At 39.6% G+C, this 18,537-nt stretch overlaps 2 protein-coding genes across 2 annotated transcripts; both read left to right on the top strand.

The window, feature by feature from the left end:
- The first annotated feature begins 203 nt into the window (after nucleotides 1-203).
- On the top strand, nucleotides 204-9,029 carry LOC108275689 (NLR family CARD domain-containing protein 3). The gene is made up of 10 exons (XM_017486606.3): nucleotides 204-240; nucleotides 476-533; nucleotides 1,170-1,268; nucleotides 1,660-1,708; nucleotides 1,945-2,149; nucleotides 2,474-4,256; nucleotides 5,339-5,512; nucleotides 5,997-6,170; nucleotides 8,179-8,355; nucleotides 8,521-9,029. Exons 2-10 carry the CDS (start codon nucleotides 481-483, stop codon nucleotides 8,531-8,533), a joined length of 2,727 nt encoding a protein of 908 aa, XP_017342095.1. The 5' UTR covers nucleotides 204-240; nucleotides 476-480; the 3' UTR covers nucleotides 8,534-9,029.
- Nucleotides 9,030-10,017: 988 nt separating this feature from the next.
- Nucleotides 10,018-17,001, top strand: mogat3a (monoacylglycerol O-acyltransferase 3a). The gene is made up of 7 exons (XM_017486617.3): nucleotides 10,018-10,362; nucleotides 11,497-11,675; nucleotides 12,029-12,233; nucleotides 14,521-14,695; nucleotides 14,806-15,005; nucleotides 15,130-15,209; nucleotides 16,334-17,001. The coding sequence occupies exons 1-7, from the start codon at nucleotides 10,269-10,271 to the stop codon at nucleotides 16,406-16,408; spliced, it is 1,008 nt and encodes a 335-aa protein (XP_017342106.1). The 5' UTR covers nucleotides 10,018-10,268; the 3' UTR covers nucleotides 16,409-17,001.
- Nucleotides 17,002-18,537: the final 1,536 nt, after the last annotated feature.

The raw sequence follows: 18,537 nt of genomic DNA on the forward strand, positions 1-18,537 counted from the left end.
GTTTTAACTTCTGAAGAATACAACAAAATATTGCTAACTTTGTTTTTTTTTAACCAGTTAAATAAAAAGCTACAGGATGTTATATGTATTCTGAAGCATTCTCGTAGCTGAAGCATTCTGGTAAACACTGTGACCTAATCTTTGCCTTTTTACTTAGAAGATAAAACCAGTCAAACCAGTTTGAGTAAATCTCAGCAGTTTCGATTTGTGACAAGACGAACATAAAGAGTGAAGAACGCAGTAAGTATGCAGAACTATAACACAAGACAATTTACTTAAGAACCTGATAATGTGATAATGTAAAGTATCTGATTATAATATTATGTTTGAATATTTAACATCCTTTGTATTTATTATAATATTTTATTATTTATTATTATAATATTTAACATATTTAACTATTTTCTCTCTCTCTCTCTGTCTGTGTGTATGTACGTGCGTGTGTGTGTGTGTGTGTGTGTGTGTGTGTGTACAGATTTGATGAGCTCCAAAATGAGTGTCTCTGAAAATCAGGACACGGAGAAAAACGAGAGGTGAGAGAAGAAAAATATAAATACTGACATACAGTCCTATCCGAAACTATTGGAACGGCAAGGTCATTTAATTAGTTTGTGCTCTACCGATGTCATCTGGGTTTGAGATCAAACTCAAATTTATTTAAAGAATGTGACACTGAAGAAATCTCATGTGACATAACAAGACCAAAACCGTCCTTCTTTTCATAAACACCTTTTCATGTAATGTAATTCTTCATGGAGAATCCAGCGTGAATTAGGATGCAAGTGTGACATTTTAATTCCAGCAAAAACCTGGCCTGATAAAGGTTCTGATCTGGACTAAGAAATATATTAGAATACGTGTTCTGAATTAATATTCCAGAGCTAGTATATGCTTTTCCACTAAGGGGCAGACTGAAGAACTCAGGGCCATAAACTATGACTTGTAAATTCCTGACAAAATGTGCTGTGGTATGATATGTAATGAAGTAATTCTTCATTAGCAAGCTGAAATATTTAATGCTTTAACCAAGTCTCTTTCCCAAAGAATGAATTTAGGGGATTTATGCCTAAATTAAGTGTAATGTGTCGTTAAAATGAGTTCAACAACCTACTTTATAATGAAATAATAATAAATACAATTCTCCATCAACTATTTTGCCCCGTACTCAGAAATGCCTCAAGGGAACCCAACCGTTTTTCACTGAAGAGTGAAGAGTCGATGAACTTTCCATTGTTCTTCAGAGATGGAGACTGTTCTACTGAACTGAGGTCAGTATAGTTATTATATTTGAGGGCATTGTTCCACACTCAACTTAATATGATATAATTTATGAGCTGAAAAATTAAGCTGACCAAAGGAAATAAAAAAAATGAATCCAGTGTGCATTTAATTTCAACTGCCTGTGAAGAGACATAATTAAATAACACATAACTTATACCATGCATGCTAATTAATTCACTTATTAACATCTGTTATTCATCTCTAAAAATATCGGGAAATTCTAAAATACATTACAATAATTTTACTGCCTTAACCCAAAATAACGCTTGTGACTCTCCACACTGGATTATCACAATAATATAAGAATCTAATATTGCTAAATGTGTGTATATAGTTGCATATTTATTCAGTTAAACTCAGTGTTTTGTTTATCCACAGTACACAAAAGAACACTGAGAATTGCAAAATGCTGGATTTAATATTCAAGGTGTGTATATTTTTAAAAAATATAATGGTATATATTTTACATACATGTCAACTAAATTATACACCATAATAAAGGGCTGTATTTCATTCTACTTGCTGTATTAATTATTGACATTTTAAGATTGTAATAGGAGTTTTATAGTTAATCACACAGAATTACATTTTTATGGACATTAAATTCTGAAGAATTTATTCTGTAGAATCTTAGAATGTTTTACTTTATCTTTTCTTAATGAGGATCTTGAGCACAAAGTCATCACTCTATTGAAGAATGAATTAAAAAGGTTTAAGAAGCTCCTGATCCCAGATTACCCAGCATGCACTGAGAGGGAAGTGGAGGAAGAGGAGGTTCATCACAGTGTCAGAGAGGGAACGCTGAAGATCACACTGCACGTTCTGAAGAACATGAACCACGCAGATCTCGCTAACACACTGCAGAACAGTAAGGAAACTGATTCCTGCCATTATTCCCATGCTGTAATGTTTCTCCTGGACCCCAGGTGAAAGTAAAACCTACACAATGCTGACAGGACATAAATAAAGTGCAGCAGGAATAAGAAAAATGCAGGGAGGGGGTATGGGAAACAGTCAGGGTGAGTACCCAGAGGGGCAGTAGAGGGTAGTAGGGTGTAGGGTGTTACTTGGATCAGAGGGTGATGTCTGTAGAGATGGACAGCACAGTGTTCAAGTGCAGAATTTGTTACCCAGTATGGAATTCCTTGAGCAGATGTTTATATGATAAAATCACATTCTTCTGTTCTGTTAGAGGTGGGACTGCCCTCTGTGTATCAGGACAAACTCAAATCCAAACTTGTGGAGAAATGTAAAAGAATTCATGAAGGAATCTCACAGCATGGAAGCTCAGCACTTCTGAATGAGATCTACACAGAGCTCTACATCACAGAGGGTTGGAGTGGAGACGTCAATAATGAACATGAGGTGAGACAGATTGAGACAGCTTCCAGGACACCAGCAACACAGGAGACACCCATCAAATGTAATGACCTCTTTAAAGACAAGTCCATCAGACGAGTGCTGACTAAAGGAGTAGCTGGAATTGGAAAAACAGTCTCTGTGCAGAAGTTCATTCTGGACTGGACTGAAGGAAAAGCAAATCAGGACGTCACCTTCATGTTTCCACTTCCCTTTAGAGAGCTGAATCTGATGAAGGAGAAAAACGTCAGTTTGATGAAGCTTCTTCATCATTTTTTCCCAGAAATGAAAGAATTACACTTCATAGACTGCAATGCCTACAAAGTGGTGTTGATCTTTGATGGTCTGGATGAGTGTCGACTTCCTCTAGATTTCCAGAAGAATGAGAGATTGTGTGATGTGACAGAGTCAGCCTCAGTGGATGTGCTGCTGACAAACCTCATCAAGGGGAATCTGCTTCCCTCTGCTCTCCTCTGGATAACCTCTCGACCAGGAGCAGTCAATCAGATCCCTCCTGAGTGTGTAGACCAGGTAACAGAGGTACGAGGGTTCAGTGATCCTCAGAAAGAGGAGTACTTCAGGAAGAGGATCAGTAATCAGCGATTGGCCAATAAAATCATCAGACACATGAAGTCTTCAAGAAGCCTCTACATCATGTGCCACATCCCAGTCTTCTGCTGGATCTCAGCCACTGTTCTAGAGAGAATGTTGGGTGGAGCAGAGAGTGGAGAGTCCCCCAAGACTCTGACTCAAATGTTCACACACTTCCTGATCTTCCAGATCAAACACAAGGACCAAAAGTACCATCAGAAATGTGACCCTGATCCTCAGCAGACCAGAGAGTGTATCATGGCACTGGGAAAACTGGCTTTCCAGCAGCTGGAGAAAGGAAACCTGATCTTCTATGAGGAAGACCTGAGAGAGTGTGGCATTGATGTCAGAGAAGCTTCAGTGTACTTAGGAGTGTGTACCCAAATCTTCAGAGAGGAGTTTGGGCTTCACCTGGGAAAGGTGTTCAGCTTTGTACATCTGAGCATTCAGGAGTTTCTGGCTGCATTATACACATTAATTTCCTTTGTCTTGAAAAACAGAAATCTCCTAAGAGATCAAAACACTGGAGTGTTGCCTCTCTTAAAAAAGCAAACCATGTCTGCATTCCTGAGGAGTGCAGTGGACAAGGCCTTACAGAGTGAGAATGGACACCTGGACCTGTTTCTCCGCTTCCTTCTGAGTCTCTCACTGGAGTCCAATCAGACTCTCTTACAAGACCTACTGCCCCAGACAGGAAGCAGCTCTCACAGCAAACAGGAAACAGTCAAGTACATCAAGGAGAAGATCAAAAAGAATCCCTTTCCAGAGAAATCCATCAATCTGTTCCAGTGTCTGAATGATCTGAATGACTATTCTCTAGAACAGGAAGTACAAACTTACCTGAACAGAGGAGGTAACAGTTGTCTCAGTGGAACCAGACTCTCTGTTGGTCAGTGGTCAGCTCTGGTGTTTCTGATGCTGAACTCAGAACAGGAGCTAGACGAGTTTGATTTGACGAAATATGATAGATCTGAGGAATGTCTTCAGAAGCTGCTAGTGGTGGTAAAAGCATCTAGGAAAGCCTTGTGAGTATTTTTTCATAAATGTATTATTAAAGTGATAAGTGAAATACAATGTATATGCAATGATATTATACTTATTAAAATGACACTTGCATGATGAGGCTAGGCCTGAGGGCACACCATGGTCAAAACCATACAAACCACAATGGATAACTGAACTCTAAAAGTGATGTTTGTTTTTACAATGCAAAGTAGAGAGAGAGAGAAGTGAGAGGCATTATGGGTATTTAGGTGAGGAGTTTACATGGTTAGGGCTTACAAAATTGTCACTGTGGAGCTATGAAGGTTCAGCACTCCATTCAGTGTCACGTCTTAACTTCCTCAGCATTTCTTTTTGCTTGTCTTGCCTACTACCAGGGAGACCTGATGCAAACATTTAGGGCTGCCGTAGGTAAACATTTACCACCACTACCGTGGTGGTAGTTTACCACCGCAGTGGTGGAGTGCCGCTTGCAGTGGTGTCACATCACATTCCAATTAACGCAGGGTCTGAAGGAGTTAACCTACCGGTGACACGTAGTTCAATCTCCAGAAACTGCTTGATTCCTCAGTCACTCTGGGGGCCTTATATAGGACTGCTTCCTGATCATTATGGACACATTACAAATGTGATATCAGATGAGGTGGGTTCATCTGGGAGAAAGTAGTGAAGTTATCCTGTTAATCTTCCTCCATCTCCACTCCTGCAGTTAAGGTGGAGAGGACAGATAGAGGCTTGAGGTATTTTTAGGAGACTGATATGGTAAGTTTGCTTGGATGGACAAGCTGGCATGCTTAGTGAGTTATTTGGTCCCAATCTTTTCTCTATGGAGTAGGAGCCCCACCAGGTTACCAGAAAAGAGTCAGTGGTAGGTTCAGTCGTTGTCCTCCAGTCATGGGCCCTTGGAGCCAATGCTACAGTTTTAGTTGTGGTGTTTGTTCATGGTGCTACTGGCATTTCTACCTGGCCACACATCATTAATGACTTTAATAACCCTTTAAGTATTTACAAAACTTCTGTATAATCTTTCATTCCAAATCTAATTGTTACTGTAACAGATGACTGAGTTTTACCAATGTTTGATGTATAATTATTTCTCATCTAGGCTGTTTGGGTGTAATCTGACAGAAGAAAGCTGTAGAGTTCTGTCCTCAGTTCTCAGCTCATACTCCTCCAGTCTGAGAGAACTGGACCTGAGTAGCAATAACCTGCAAGATTCAGGAGTGAAGCTGCTCTCTGCTGGCCTGGAGATGCCACAGTGTAAACTGGAGATACTGAGGTCAGATCATCACTTTACGCATGCATGCTGAAAAATTAACTGAGAATCTTGCTTTCCAAACATTGAAAAGCTCAAACTGAGTCAGAGTGAGAAAATGAGGACATTGCATATGTTTAAAGTGGTTTTTTGGTTGATTGGATTTTCCTGATGAAGGAATCCAGAAAGCAGTGAGCTTTTCCTGCCAAACAGATTTGAAAGAAAAAAAATACAGTCCTTTACAGTGTAACGTGTTTGTCGAGCCTCTACAATCATCACTCAATAATCTCATCTGGTGTCTTTATCATATTTATACTACAACCAGCTTGTGATACCAATTAAAACACTTTTCTAGAGTGAACCAAAATGAGAACCACATTACCTACACGATGTAGGAGTCTAGGAATCTAAACTTTGAGAAAACATACTTTGTTATTAAATAAAATAAGAATGTATGTATGTGTGTTTGAGTTGCAAGTATTCTGATATATCATAATTTCCCTTCCAGGCTGCGTGAGTGTAACCTGACGGAGGAAAGCTGTAGAGTTCTGTCCTCAGTTCTCAGCTTAAACCCCTCCGGCCTGAGAGAACTGGACCTGAGTGTCAATAAACTGCAAGATTCAGGAGTGAAGCTGCTCTCTGCTGGTCTGGAGAATCCACACTGTACACTGGAGATACTGAGGTCAGATCATCACTTTATCACTGTAGACACTGATCACCCAAATGCTCACACCTAGTAGAATGAGACCATTTATATTGTATGTATTTTAATTATAATTTTACATTTCTTTACTCTTCTCACTGGCATTGTTCTTGTTCGTAGTTCTTAAAATATTGTTTACGTGGTTTTGACTCTTGCCTGTTTTCCTGGTTTGTAAGTTTGGCCCTGTCTTTGTTGACTCTGTCTGCCTGATCACTGAACCCTATGGGCTTTGTTGACAATTAAAAGAAAAGTTCAAATAAGTCAAATAAGTCAAATAAGCTCTTGCATCCATGCCTCTCTCATTAGTCCTCTCTGTTGAAGAAAATTGGATTCAGCACAGATTAGACCCCTCCAATTAATAGTTTTCCCTCATCCTCGTCCTCATAATGAAAATACGAGGTTAATCCTGGGCACCAGAAGAGGTAAAAAGATTTTAAAAAAAAGAAAAAAAAAAAGATCCCTGTCAGAGAAGGCCAAGGTTTTCTTCATGCTCTTGAGGGTTATTATGAGTGGACAGGGACTTTGCTTGTTAAGAAAAAACAAGATTACCTGACTGCAGTATGATTGGTAGACCTTCTGAATGCTTATTTTGATCCTACACTGAGGTCAACAAGAAGCAAGTTAGAGATCAGGAGTGGGTGCACTGGGTCCTTCTTCCCTTGGAGCATATGGGCCTCAATTACTTATGTGCCTCAGCCAGCTGCCAAATCCACCACAGACTTCAGTCTCCCAGCTACTTGTAGTATTCAGCCCATGACTGTGGACACTTGTGTACCTCAACCTGTGGCCCCAGAAGCTTGTAGACCACAGCCCACAGCCTTGGACACTCAAGTTCCATTGCCAAACTCCATGGTAGCTGCTCTGGTGATGGCCTTCATGAGCCCTATTCCACTGATGGCTTAGACAAGCCCTGCTCTTTGTCTCCTGCAGTGTTTGGGTCTTGCCTTCCTGTCCACTCATGAATTCATGCCATGCCTTCAAGGCACCTGTTTTAGCATTCTTCTCTGAGCCTGCTGCAATGATGACCTTTGCAAGCTCTGTTGTCTACTATCCCTGTGAATGGACCTGTTTTGGCTGAAAAGCATATTCAGGAGATCCCAATACTTGTCATAATGTATGTAAACCTACTTGGCAGGCAAGCCGAGCAGGCAAGCCAGAAGAAGTGCAACAAGGTCTTATAAAATTAAGGGTCTCCTGCAGTGGTCGGTTTCCTCCTGAACAAGTCTCAGTGCTCTTCTAATTTCCCTCCACTCACTCAGTGAGGTCATATATTCACATAGCTTTTTATACCGCTCCTATGCTGATGACAGAACTTATCCTCCCTCTGCAATTCCTGTGTGGATATAAGAATGTCTGGCGGGCATAATTGAGGCAACTCATCACATGAAACTAAATCCCAGAAAGACTTCATCTAAGCTTCAGTATAGCCCTTGAGGTGCATCCCCATGTCAAGATCTTGTGAGCACCTCAGAAAACTCTTGGATCTTAGAGTGCATGCAACCTTGGTGTAGGACTGGACAACCAACTGTCATTCACTACTCACATTTCTCACCCAACTCGCTCATGCATGTTTCTACTTTACATCAGGAGAATCCAGCCTTTCCTAACCACAGAGGCCACTCAGGTGCTTGTTCAGTTAACTGTCATCTCAAGACTGGACTACTGTAGCTCTCTCCTGGTAGATCTGCCCCTGAGCGCCGTTCCAACCTTTGCAACTGATTGAGAATGCAGCTGGAGAACAGCTGAGGAACTGGCTGTCATCAAATGAAGACTGTATAAACCAGGACTAAATCAAAAAAGAAGCACTATGGAGACCATTTTCTTGCTGTACTAATTCTCATACTAACTCTTCTCTTGTGGTGTTCCTAGAGCATGGATGATTTGTGCTGGCGTGAAATAGTTTTTTCAGTAGAGACTATAAAGCAGATTTGTAAGTCTTGTTATGGTTAATGTTAATGTAAATGTATGGTGTGATTTTTTTCTGTAGGTTATATCAGTGCAATATTAAAGGTGAAGGTTTTGCTGCTTTGGCTTCAGCTCTGAAAACAAACCCCTTATCAAAGCTACGAGAACTGAACGTGAGCAGAAATAATCCAGGAGAATCAGGAGCAAAACTGCTCTCTGATCTACTGAAGGATCCACGCTGTACACTGGAGACACTACAGTGAGTATCGTACTTCCTGTCTGTAATATAGAGGTGTGTGAGTGTCCATGTGAGCTTGTAAGAGGTAAAAATCCTGAAACTTAACACATATTTTTACACAAATGTTGTGTTTTACTGTTTGAGAGCCTCAGAACTGATCAGTGTGTCATAATCTGTGTCTTACAGGATCGAGACATAACCACAGACAGGTGATTATGGTTGTGCTGTGCAATAAAACTGAGATGATGTGCTGTGAGATTGTGTTGCTTTGGCAACACCAACGTTCCTGTTGTTAAGCCTTCAGAAAGGACTGTTTTTTGTTTGTTTGTTTGTTTGTTTGTTTGTTTGTTTGTAATCCTGAGTGCACAAACATAGTAAAGTAAACACAAGTAAGCAAACAGTAACAGAGCGTTAATACTTCTATAATTCATTTTCATGACTTATAGTTTGCTACCAACACACAAGAAATGTTTCAAATGTAATGAATAAAAACATTAGTGATTGTGCTTTACAGGAAAATAATGAATGTTGGGGTGGTTTGATGGAGTTGAATTACTTCTTATCCATTTATAGTTACATTGAATGTTGTGGAACATTGGTGAAACAAGATAATTCCCATTCTCACCTACATTATAGTAGCTATACATCTATCTATCTATCTATCTCTCTCTCTCTCTCTCTCTCTCTCTCTCTCTCTCTCTATATATATATATATATATATATATATATATATATATATATATATATATATATATATATTTAACAGTTTGTCATGTTAGTGAGAAACTGTAAAGAAGCGTAAACTCCTCTGTCCTGAAGATGTGGGAAAATTGAAAGTTACAGCTCACAGCTGGAGACTCCTTATATACACGTTACACAAACACATCAACAATTACACACATTTTAAAAAACATAGAGCTGTACACAAGTTAAACCTGTTTGTTTTTTCAGACAAAAAATATTTTTATTACATCCTTTATGTCGGTATATATGTATGACAAAATAATATCTAATATATATATAATTTATATATCTGTGTATATATTAGTGAGTGTGTCAATATCTACATCATGCTAAAGTTTTAATAATCTATTCATATGTTATCGCATTTATCACATACAGTTTACATTTGTTTGCTTGATTCCTGCAGTTAATATCTGTATACTAAATATTAATATTACATTCATACAAGTTTTGGTGTAATTGGATCAATAATTCTAATATAATTCTAATACTCTTTAACAACATAGTATCCTAAAATCATAACATTAAAAAAACATCTACTAACATCATAAGCAAACAAATACAATTTTATTCTCACTTTCTGTTTGTAAACTGCTGTAACAGATATTTTCAGGAAATAAATATTGAATAAAAACTGAGATTATTGAATGAAACCTGATTATTTATTATTAAAAAGCAAAGCCAGTGGTATATGTCAATGTTATGTCCATAGTCAACAGTAAATAAACTGAATTAATACTAAATAAAAAATTATATTAAAACTCCCTCTGGAGGGGGTTTGGAAATGTACGTTGAGTTGTGACGGCATCAACAAGTTCCCATCTAATTGGTCAGAAGTGCGTCGTTCGGAGGAAGTGGGTGGGGCTGTGAGGTCAGGTTTCTTTATCCAATCACAGCGAGAGAGGGGTGTGCTTTTGAAAAGACGGGGCGGGGTAATATAGTGAACGTGTTATTGTGAAAAGCAGAATTTGGTTACTGAAAGTTTTCTACAATCAGAGGACTGAAGCAGAAAGTTAAAGGGAAAGTCCCCGGAAAAGGATTTAATTAGGACTTAACACACGCGAGCTCGTGACACGCCCATCCGAATTACAGCACAGCGCGCGACTGGACAGCACAGAGAGAGAGAGAGAGAGAGAGAGAGAGAGAGATTGTTTGTGCGCGTGCGTGGGTGTGTGCGTGTGTGTGTAGAGATGAAGGTACAGTTCGCTCCGCTAAATATCCCGGTGAGGAGGCGCGTGCAGACCGCCGCGGTGCTGCAGTGGATCTTCTCCTTCCTCGCGCTTGGTGAGCGATAATAAATCAGATTAATTAAATATTAATATTACTATATAATTACCCTTATGTTATTATGTACAGTATTTTTTATTCTTTAATAAAATTGTTTTTAGATGTAAGTTATTGATTAGATAAGTTAAATAATAATGTATTAAATGATTTATTATTATGTATAATTATTATTTATCAACTAACAATAAAAACTCATTTACAGCACAGCTGCTGAGTTCTGGATTCTGATTGACAGTGGTGGAAGAGTAGCTACTGAAAATGTGTACTTAAGTACAAGTACTGTTACATTGCTGAAATAATACTCAATTACAAGTAAAAGTACTCTTCTCAAAAACTACTGAGTACTAGTTCAGTGATATTTAATAAATTATCGATAACCACTGAATCAAATTAGAGATCCATATAGAAAATAGCTTTCAACAAAACCCATGACCTTGCTGATTAGAGAGAGAGAATAGTGCGAGAGAGAATAAAGATATAGATATAAAGAGAGAATAGAAATATAGAGTGATAGAGAATAGAGCGAGAGAGAATAGAGATAGAGAGAATAAAGATGGAGAGATAATAGAGAGAATGGAGTGATAGAGAATAGAGCGAGAGAGAATAAAGATGAATAGAGTGAGGGAGAATAGAGCAAGAGAATAAAGATGGAGAGAGAATAGAGCGAGAGAGAATAGAGATAGGGAGAATAAAGATGGAGAGATAATAGAGAGAATAGAGTGATAGAGAATAGAGCGAGAGAGAATAAAGATGAATAGAGTGAGGGAGAATAGAGAGAGTATAGAGATAGAGAGAGAATAGAGCGAGAGAGAGAATAGAGAGAAGCAGGTGAGGGAGCGAGTGTTTATAGCTGCTATAACGTAAGTGATATTATCTTTTAATTATTTATCATTTCTCTCTCTAGCTCTCCCTCTCTCTTCGTTTCAGTGTAATTCGCTTCATAAACATTTTTGCCCAAATATCACAGTACAAAGTAATGATAATCATTTAAATAATAAAAATACCAGACTGAACAAGTCAGTATTGATGATAATATACCTGATTATATATTTTTTTATTGTTATTATTAGTAGTAGTATTAACGTGTGTGTGTGTGTGTGTGTGTGTGTGTGTGTGTGTGTGTGTGTGTAGCTCAGTGCTGTCTGGCGGCCTTCGTGCTGCTCTGCGTCAGTGATTGGTGGATTTTGGCCGCGCTTTATGCTGGTTGGCTATATTTAGACAGGGACACGCCCACAAGTGGAGGTCGAAGGTCACATTGGGTCAGGAGCTGGACTATGTGGAAATACTTCAGGGACTATTTCCCCATCTCGGTAAGAGAGAACTGGGGGATGTGTTACGGGGTCAAATGTCAAGAAGGGGTTCTGTACAGTACTGTAATAGAAATTAAAACAATCTTAACATTTATCTGTCTCTCTCTCTCTCTCTCTCTCTCTCTCTCTCTGTCTGTCTCGCTGCCTCTCTCTGTCTCTGTCTGTCTCATTGCCTCTCTCTCTCTTTGTCTCACTGCCTCTCTCTCTTTCCCTCTCTCTGTCTTGCTGCCTCTCTCTCTCTCTGTCTTGGTCTGTCTCATTGCCTCTCTCATTCTCTCTCTCTCTCTCTCTCTATCTCTCTCTCTGTCTCAATACCTCTCTCTCTCTCTCTCTCTCTCTCTCTTGGTCTGTAGTTGGTGAAGACGGTGGATTTGGACCCTAAACGTAATTATATCTTTGGATTTCACCCTCACGGTGTTCTGGTGGCTGGTGCTTTTGGGAATTTCTGCACAGAAGCATCACAGTTTTCCAAGCTGTTCCCGGGCCTCACCCCGTACCTGCTCATGCTGCCCTTCTGGTTCCGAGTACCTTTTTTCAGAGACTACATCATGTTTGCAGGTGAGACATGGACACTGGGTTACGATCAGGAGGTTGGTCCCCAAAACTAACAGAACCATTTACATACGTGAGTGAATCACTCAAGAAATCGTATATAAATATAAGTGAATCACTTTAGGAGTCATTTATGAATATACAGTCTGCTCTGAAAGTATTGGAACACAAGGCCGGTTCTATTGTTTGTGCTGAACACTGAAGACATCTGGGTTTGAGATCAAAAGATGAATGAGATGATAGATCACAATTTCAGCCTCATTTCCTGATATTTATATCTAGATTTATTAAACTATTTAGAACATGGCATCTTTTATTTGAACGCACCCATTTTTCAAGTGATCAAAAATATTGGAACCTGTGACTGACAGGTGTTTCTTGTTGCCCAGGTGTGTCCTGTTAGATTAAAATTAATAGTTCTGAATGTCTACTCTTGGTCTGAGCCCTGGTTTTCACCTGTGAAGAGTGTATTTGTTGTTAAAAAGGATAAACTAAGTTTCTTTGGATAAAAGCTTCTGCTAAATGAATAAATGTAAATGTAAACCAACATGAAGACCAGGGAGCTGACCAGTACAGTTCAGCCAAGGAAAAGAGCAGCAGTTGATGACAAACATTGTGAGAGCTGTGAATAAAAATCTTAAAACAACACAAAGAAATACAGAGATGATCCACAAAAGTTCTGGAACCAAGATGAACCTCTACCAAAGTGATGGAAAGACCAAAGTGTGGAGAAAGAATGGATCTGCTATGATCCATACAAGCTGATCTGTGAAACATGGTGGAGGTAGTGTCATGGCTCGGGCTTGCATGGCTGCTTCTGGAACATTCTCGCTGATCTTTATTGATGATGAGCTCACGATGGTAGCAGAAGAATGAATTCAGAAATTTACAGGAACGTTCTGTCTGTAGATTTACAGAGAAACGCATCCAAATGAATCAGGAGGAACTTGCAGCAAGACAACGATCCAAAACACACTTCCACCTCAACACAGGACTTCATCGGGGGAAAAGTGGAAAGTTTTAGACTGGACAAGTCAATCACCAGACCTTAACCCAACTGATCAGCATCTCACCTCCTGAAGACTGAAGGGAGAAACCCCCCGAAACAAACAACTACTGAAAGAAGCTGCAGTAAAAACCCGGAGAAGCTTCACAGAAGAAGAAACCAGCGGTTTGGTGTCAGTGAGTCGCAGGATTGATGCAGTTTCTGCGAGTAAAAGGGAAACGCAACCGAATATTAAGTGTTATTTACTTTCATGTACTTCAGGACTGATCTGTTCCTATACTTTTGATCAGCTAGAAATTGTGTTGTGATACAGAAAGTTGTGTGTTTTATGATGTTTGACACGTCTAGACGTAAATATCAGGAAATAAAAATGTAAATCCTCCCGTCTCACCTCCATCTTTTCATCTCAAACCCAGATGTTTGGTGTAGAGCACACACACGAACTGGCCTTGTGTTCCAATACTTTTGGAGGGGAAATGTGTAAGCAAATCACACAAGGACTCATTTACAAACACAAATTAATGAAATGTCCAACTGAAATTGTTCCAGGAGCTCAATCCTAAACCATCATGCTGCTGTACAACATTATGTGTTGATATGTGGTGTATTAATTTACCTTAAAGTTAAGATGGTAGTTTGTGATTTCCAGTTTTTGGACACAGTGTATTGCAATATATCACTGTGTGTGTGTGTGTGTGTGTGTGTGTGTGTGTGTGTGTGTGTGTGTGTCTGGGTCGAGATGTCCATTATTTCGTCAGTAGACATTCTTCTATGTAGAAACAGTTGACTTTGGACCAACTGGGTAGCACAGGCACTGACATTAAACACACACACACACACACACACACAGTCTTGAAGTCAAACATGTTGTGATGCGTTGATTGTATACATGTTAAACATTGCCCTCTTGTGGTGACACAGTGATGTGTCCCTATTAATCAACAGTAGCAGAAACCTTCATCATCTACAGCAGCTTCACGCACTCCACCACTGAGAAACTGGTGTGTGTGTGTGTGTGTTCAGTGTCACTATTTCCTAGAACTGTCACACACTGTTTCATCATCAGGTTCAGTTGGACCATTTCTCAATCCCTGTACACGTGCACGCACACACACACACACACAGCATTTCACACTCATGTGTGGCAAAAGTACTCATTCTCTCAGACAGATAGTCAGAGGGGTTTATAGACAGACAGACAGACAGATGGTAGAATAATGGTGTAAACTGGATAAAATGTTGACACTTTGACACTGACCTTTAAACTGTAGACCTTTTGACCTTTAGGGTTGGTGTCGAGTGAGAAGACAAGTGTGAGTTACCTCCTAAGTCATCCAGGGGGCGGGGCTGCAGCGGTGGTGGCAGTGGGCGGAGCTCCAGAGAGCCTGGAGGCGCGGCCTGGAGCACTGACTCTCCAGCTACTGCAGAGGAAAGGCTTCATCAAACTCGCACTCAAACACGGGTACAACTGTGTATGCGCGTGTGTGTGTGTGTGTGTGTATACATATTTGCATGTGACTGATTTTATTTGTGTATGTGTGTGTGTCTGTGTTTCTTTGTTTCTTTGTGTAGCGCAGTGTTGGTTCCTGTGTTCTCCTTTGGGGAAAATGAGCTGTTTGATCAGATGGAGAACCCTGTAGGCTCCGCTCTCCGCCGGGTTCAGGACCGCCTCCAGAGATGTATGGGTGTGGCTTTGCCTCTGTTTCACGCCAGAGGGGTGTTTCAGTACAGCTTCGGCCTGTTACCCTATAGAAAACCTATACACACTGTGGGTACGATATATACACACACACACACACACACACACACACACATACACTCACAGAGTTTAATTTGAGCAGTAATTGAGATAATGAATAAATAAAAGTGTCTGTCTCTCCGTCTGTCTCACTGTAGTTGGAAGGCCGATAGCAGTCGATCTGAATCCGTGTCCCACTAAAGAGGACATAGATTGTCTTCACCAGCGCTACATGGAGGTCAGTCACTGAGAGAGAGGTGTACAGCAGAGATAAAAAGTTTACACACCCCTGTGAAAGTGCCAGGTTTTAAGTAGTTAAGGATCAGGTCAGATCGTTTCCGCCTTTAATGTGAAGCCAACATTCAAGTGGAAAATAATAGAAACATTGTAGGGAGGAAAAAAAGCAAAAACCTACACTATCCTGGTTGCATAAGTAAACACACCCCTTAACTAATACACCTTTTGCTTGTAACACAGCATTCAGTGTTTTTGGGTAAGAGTTCCATCTTCGCACATCTTCAATTAGTAATTTTATTCCACTGTTCCTTACAAAAATGCCCCAGATCCATCAGACAGCGAGGATCTCCTCGTAATCCTGCAGGAAGGTGAAAAGTTTCTTCATCTTCAGCCGTCTAACAGAGGGTCTGCAGGTTTTCTACTGGAATAGATTATTTGGAGCGATCCATGATTACCTCTATCTTAACTAGAGCCCCAGTCCCAGTCGAAGAGCAGCAGCTCCACAGCATGATGCTGCCACCACCATGCTTCACCATGACTGTGGTGTTCTTTGGATGATAAGCAGTCTTGTTTTTAGATAGATCTTTTAGAATTATGCCCAGAAAGTTCTCCTCTGACCATAGCGACATTTTACAGTGAGAACCCGTACATGCTTTGTAAGCTCTTTGAGGAACATGGCTTCAGCAGCCGAATGAAACCAAGCAGATGTGAAGAAGATAGTAGAGAAGCAGCTGAACTTTATTTGGGGTTAATCAGAATAACTTCATTGATGACAGCTGTATGATAATTACTTTTGGACATGAATGTGATTGGTTCATTCTGAGCTCAGTCACATGACCCGTTATAAACTGGTGCACACACACAACCAGGTTAGTGCAGGTTTTTCTTTTTTTCTCCTTAAAATGTTTCTGTTAATTTTCACTTGAATGTTGGCTTCACATTAAAGCTGGAAAAGATCTGACCTGATTTATCTTGGGTTCATTTTCACATCACAAAAACCTGCAGTTTTAACAGGGGTGTAGACTTTTTATATTCAATGTGTGTGTGTGTGTGTGTGTGTGTGTGTGTGTGTGTGAGTGAGTGCGTGCATGCGTGTGTATAAAATGTTATTTCTCCTCTTTGCAGGGTCTGACTCAGCTTTTTGAAGAGAACAAGGAGAAGTATGGCATCGATAAAGACAAACACCTCAAATTTATCTGAAACCTGTCTGTCTCTCAAACTGTCTGTCTGTCTGTCTGTCTGTCTGTCTAATGGCCTGTTGTGAAATGTTACATGTGTCTGTGTGTCTGTTTGTGTTATCTGAAACATTTAAGAAAGTAAGAACTACTAAAAACAATTTTGTTCCTAATTAATATGTATGAGTTGGTGATGTCATGAGTCTTAATGATCATTAACCAGAAATTATTTGTTTTACTTTAGTGCCTTTAGCCATATGAGCTTTACGTACCAGAGTGTGATGGGTTAACGATGTAGACGTGGACAATTTATAAACATATACGCTTTGGAGAACACTTAGTGTGTGTGTGTGTGTGTGTGTGTGTGTGTGTGTGTGTGTGTGTGTGTGTGTGTGTGTTTAACAGCCGAATCTGAACTTGTTTAACGAGACCTCGAATCTCCAGAGGAAATAAAGACGTTCCTTTGGAAATGTGTCTGAACAACTGAATAAAACTGATGATAAATGTTTTAAAAGTGAAATATTATAAAGTGAAATACACGATTGTGTTTATTTTTACAGATGTTACACTAACAGAGCTGGGAAACATCTGGATTTAATAAAAAAGTTTTTAAATGGATCTACACGCCTGCTGTAAATTCAGGGGTTTGTGTGTGTGTGTGTGTGTGTGTGTGTGTGTGTGTGTGTGTGTGTGAGACCTGTGAAGATTTTCCTCTTTGATGTTAAATTTCTGATATTAGTGTTGGACAAAAATATTCTAATGGAGCACTTCATCACTGCAAATAGTTTTACAATTTTGTCAACAACAAAAAAATTAATAGATATGTTTTTATTGTTATTTGTTTACTTGAAATCTAAATTTTCATAATAATCTTTATCTAGTAATAAGTTTTATTTGATTTGATTTTGAATTGATGGCTGAATATCAAACACATCAGTAGTATCCATCCATCCTCTATACCCACACTCACATACATATTCAGACACTATGGACACTTTGGAAATGCCAATCCGCCTACCATGTCTTTGGTAGGGGGGGAACCGGAGTACCCGGAGAAAACCCCCGCAGCACAGGGAGAACATGCAAACTCCGCACACACAGGGCCAAAGTGGGAATCAAACCCCCAATCCTGGAGATGTGAGGCGAAACACTACACTGAAACAGTAGAAAACTAGCAGCCACTGATTTTAAACAAACAAATAACCACACAAACAAACAAACAAACAGTATAATATGTTATATGGTGTGTAAATAGTATGTTGTGAAATCCAGAGTGTGTGACTCTTCATGGAGTCCTGAAGGAGGAAAAGGTTTAACGCTTCCTCAAGGTCACATGATTATGGATAAATATTCCTGTAATTAGTGTTATGTATTACTTTACTATAAAAAAATATAAGTAAAAGTTTACTTACATTTTTATTTTATTAGCACTTTTATCCAGTGATAGAATTTTTGCTTTTAATATTTTCTAAATGTATTTTTTTAGTTTATGCCTACTGTATTTTACAATTAAAATATTTTAGAATGTTGTTTTATAATTAATTTACTTTATTAATCTACTTGTGTATTTTACAGAAATCTAGTCCCTGCACTGAGTAAGAATAACTCTTTATAGCCCCAAACTCAGCACTGATTTTCCTACTGATTGGGTGCGATGCTGTTGCTGGCCACCAGGTGGAGACAGAACCTCATGTAACCCAATGCAGCGGAGAAAAGTGTCACAGTCTGTGTACAGTACTGTTCATAATAACAATAAAAACAAGCAGAAGAAGTGTGTAAAATTCTATACAGTGTCTAGAATTGTTCGCACTGCACAGAGTGAAGAAGGTAGCAGTTTGTACAAAGTTATTAGCTTTCTACGACCATGAAGGGTTCCTCCAGGGGGACAAACCGAGGAAGTAACCGAGAGACTGATATACAAACATCCCGAGAATAACATGGCGGTGTGTACAGGTACAGGGTGTGTTCGCCTTATGTCAGAGCCTACATAGTGCACTTCTCCGGGTAGCTGAATGGAGCTGAGACCGGAACTGTAGTGCACTAGAGCGGGTGTACAAGCTTCTGTCTCTTCCTATGTAGTGCACTGACGTAGTGAGCAGCTGGAGGAGGAGGAGGAGGAGAGAGAGGGAGGGAGGGGGAGGGCAGCCAGTGTGC

Source organism: Ictalurus punctatus, chromosome 15 (assembly GCF_001660625.3).
Source record: "Ictalurus punctatus breed USDA103 chromosome 15, Coco_2.0, whole genome shotgun sequence".
In the NCBI taxonomy this organism is placed as follows: Eukaryota; Metazoa; Chordata; class Actinopteri; order Siluriformes; family Ictaluridae; genus Ictalurus; species Ictalurus punctatus.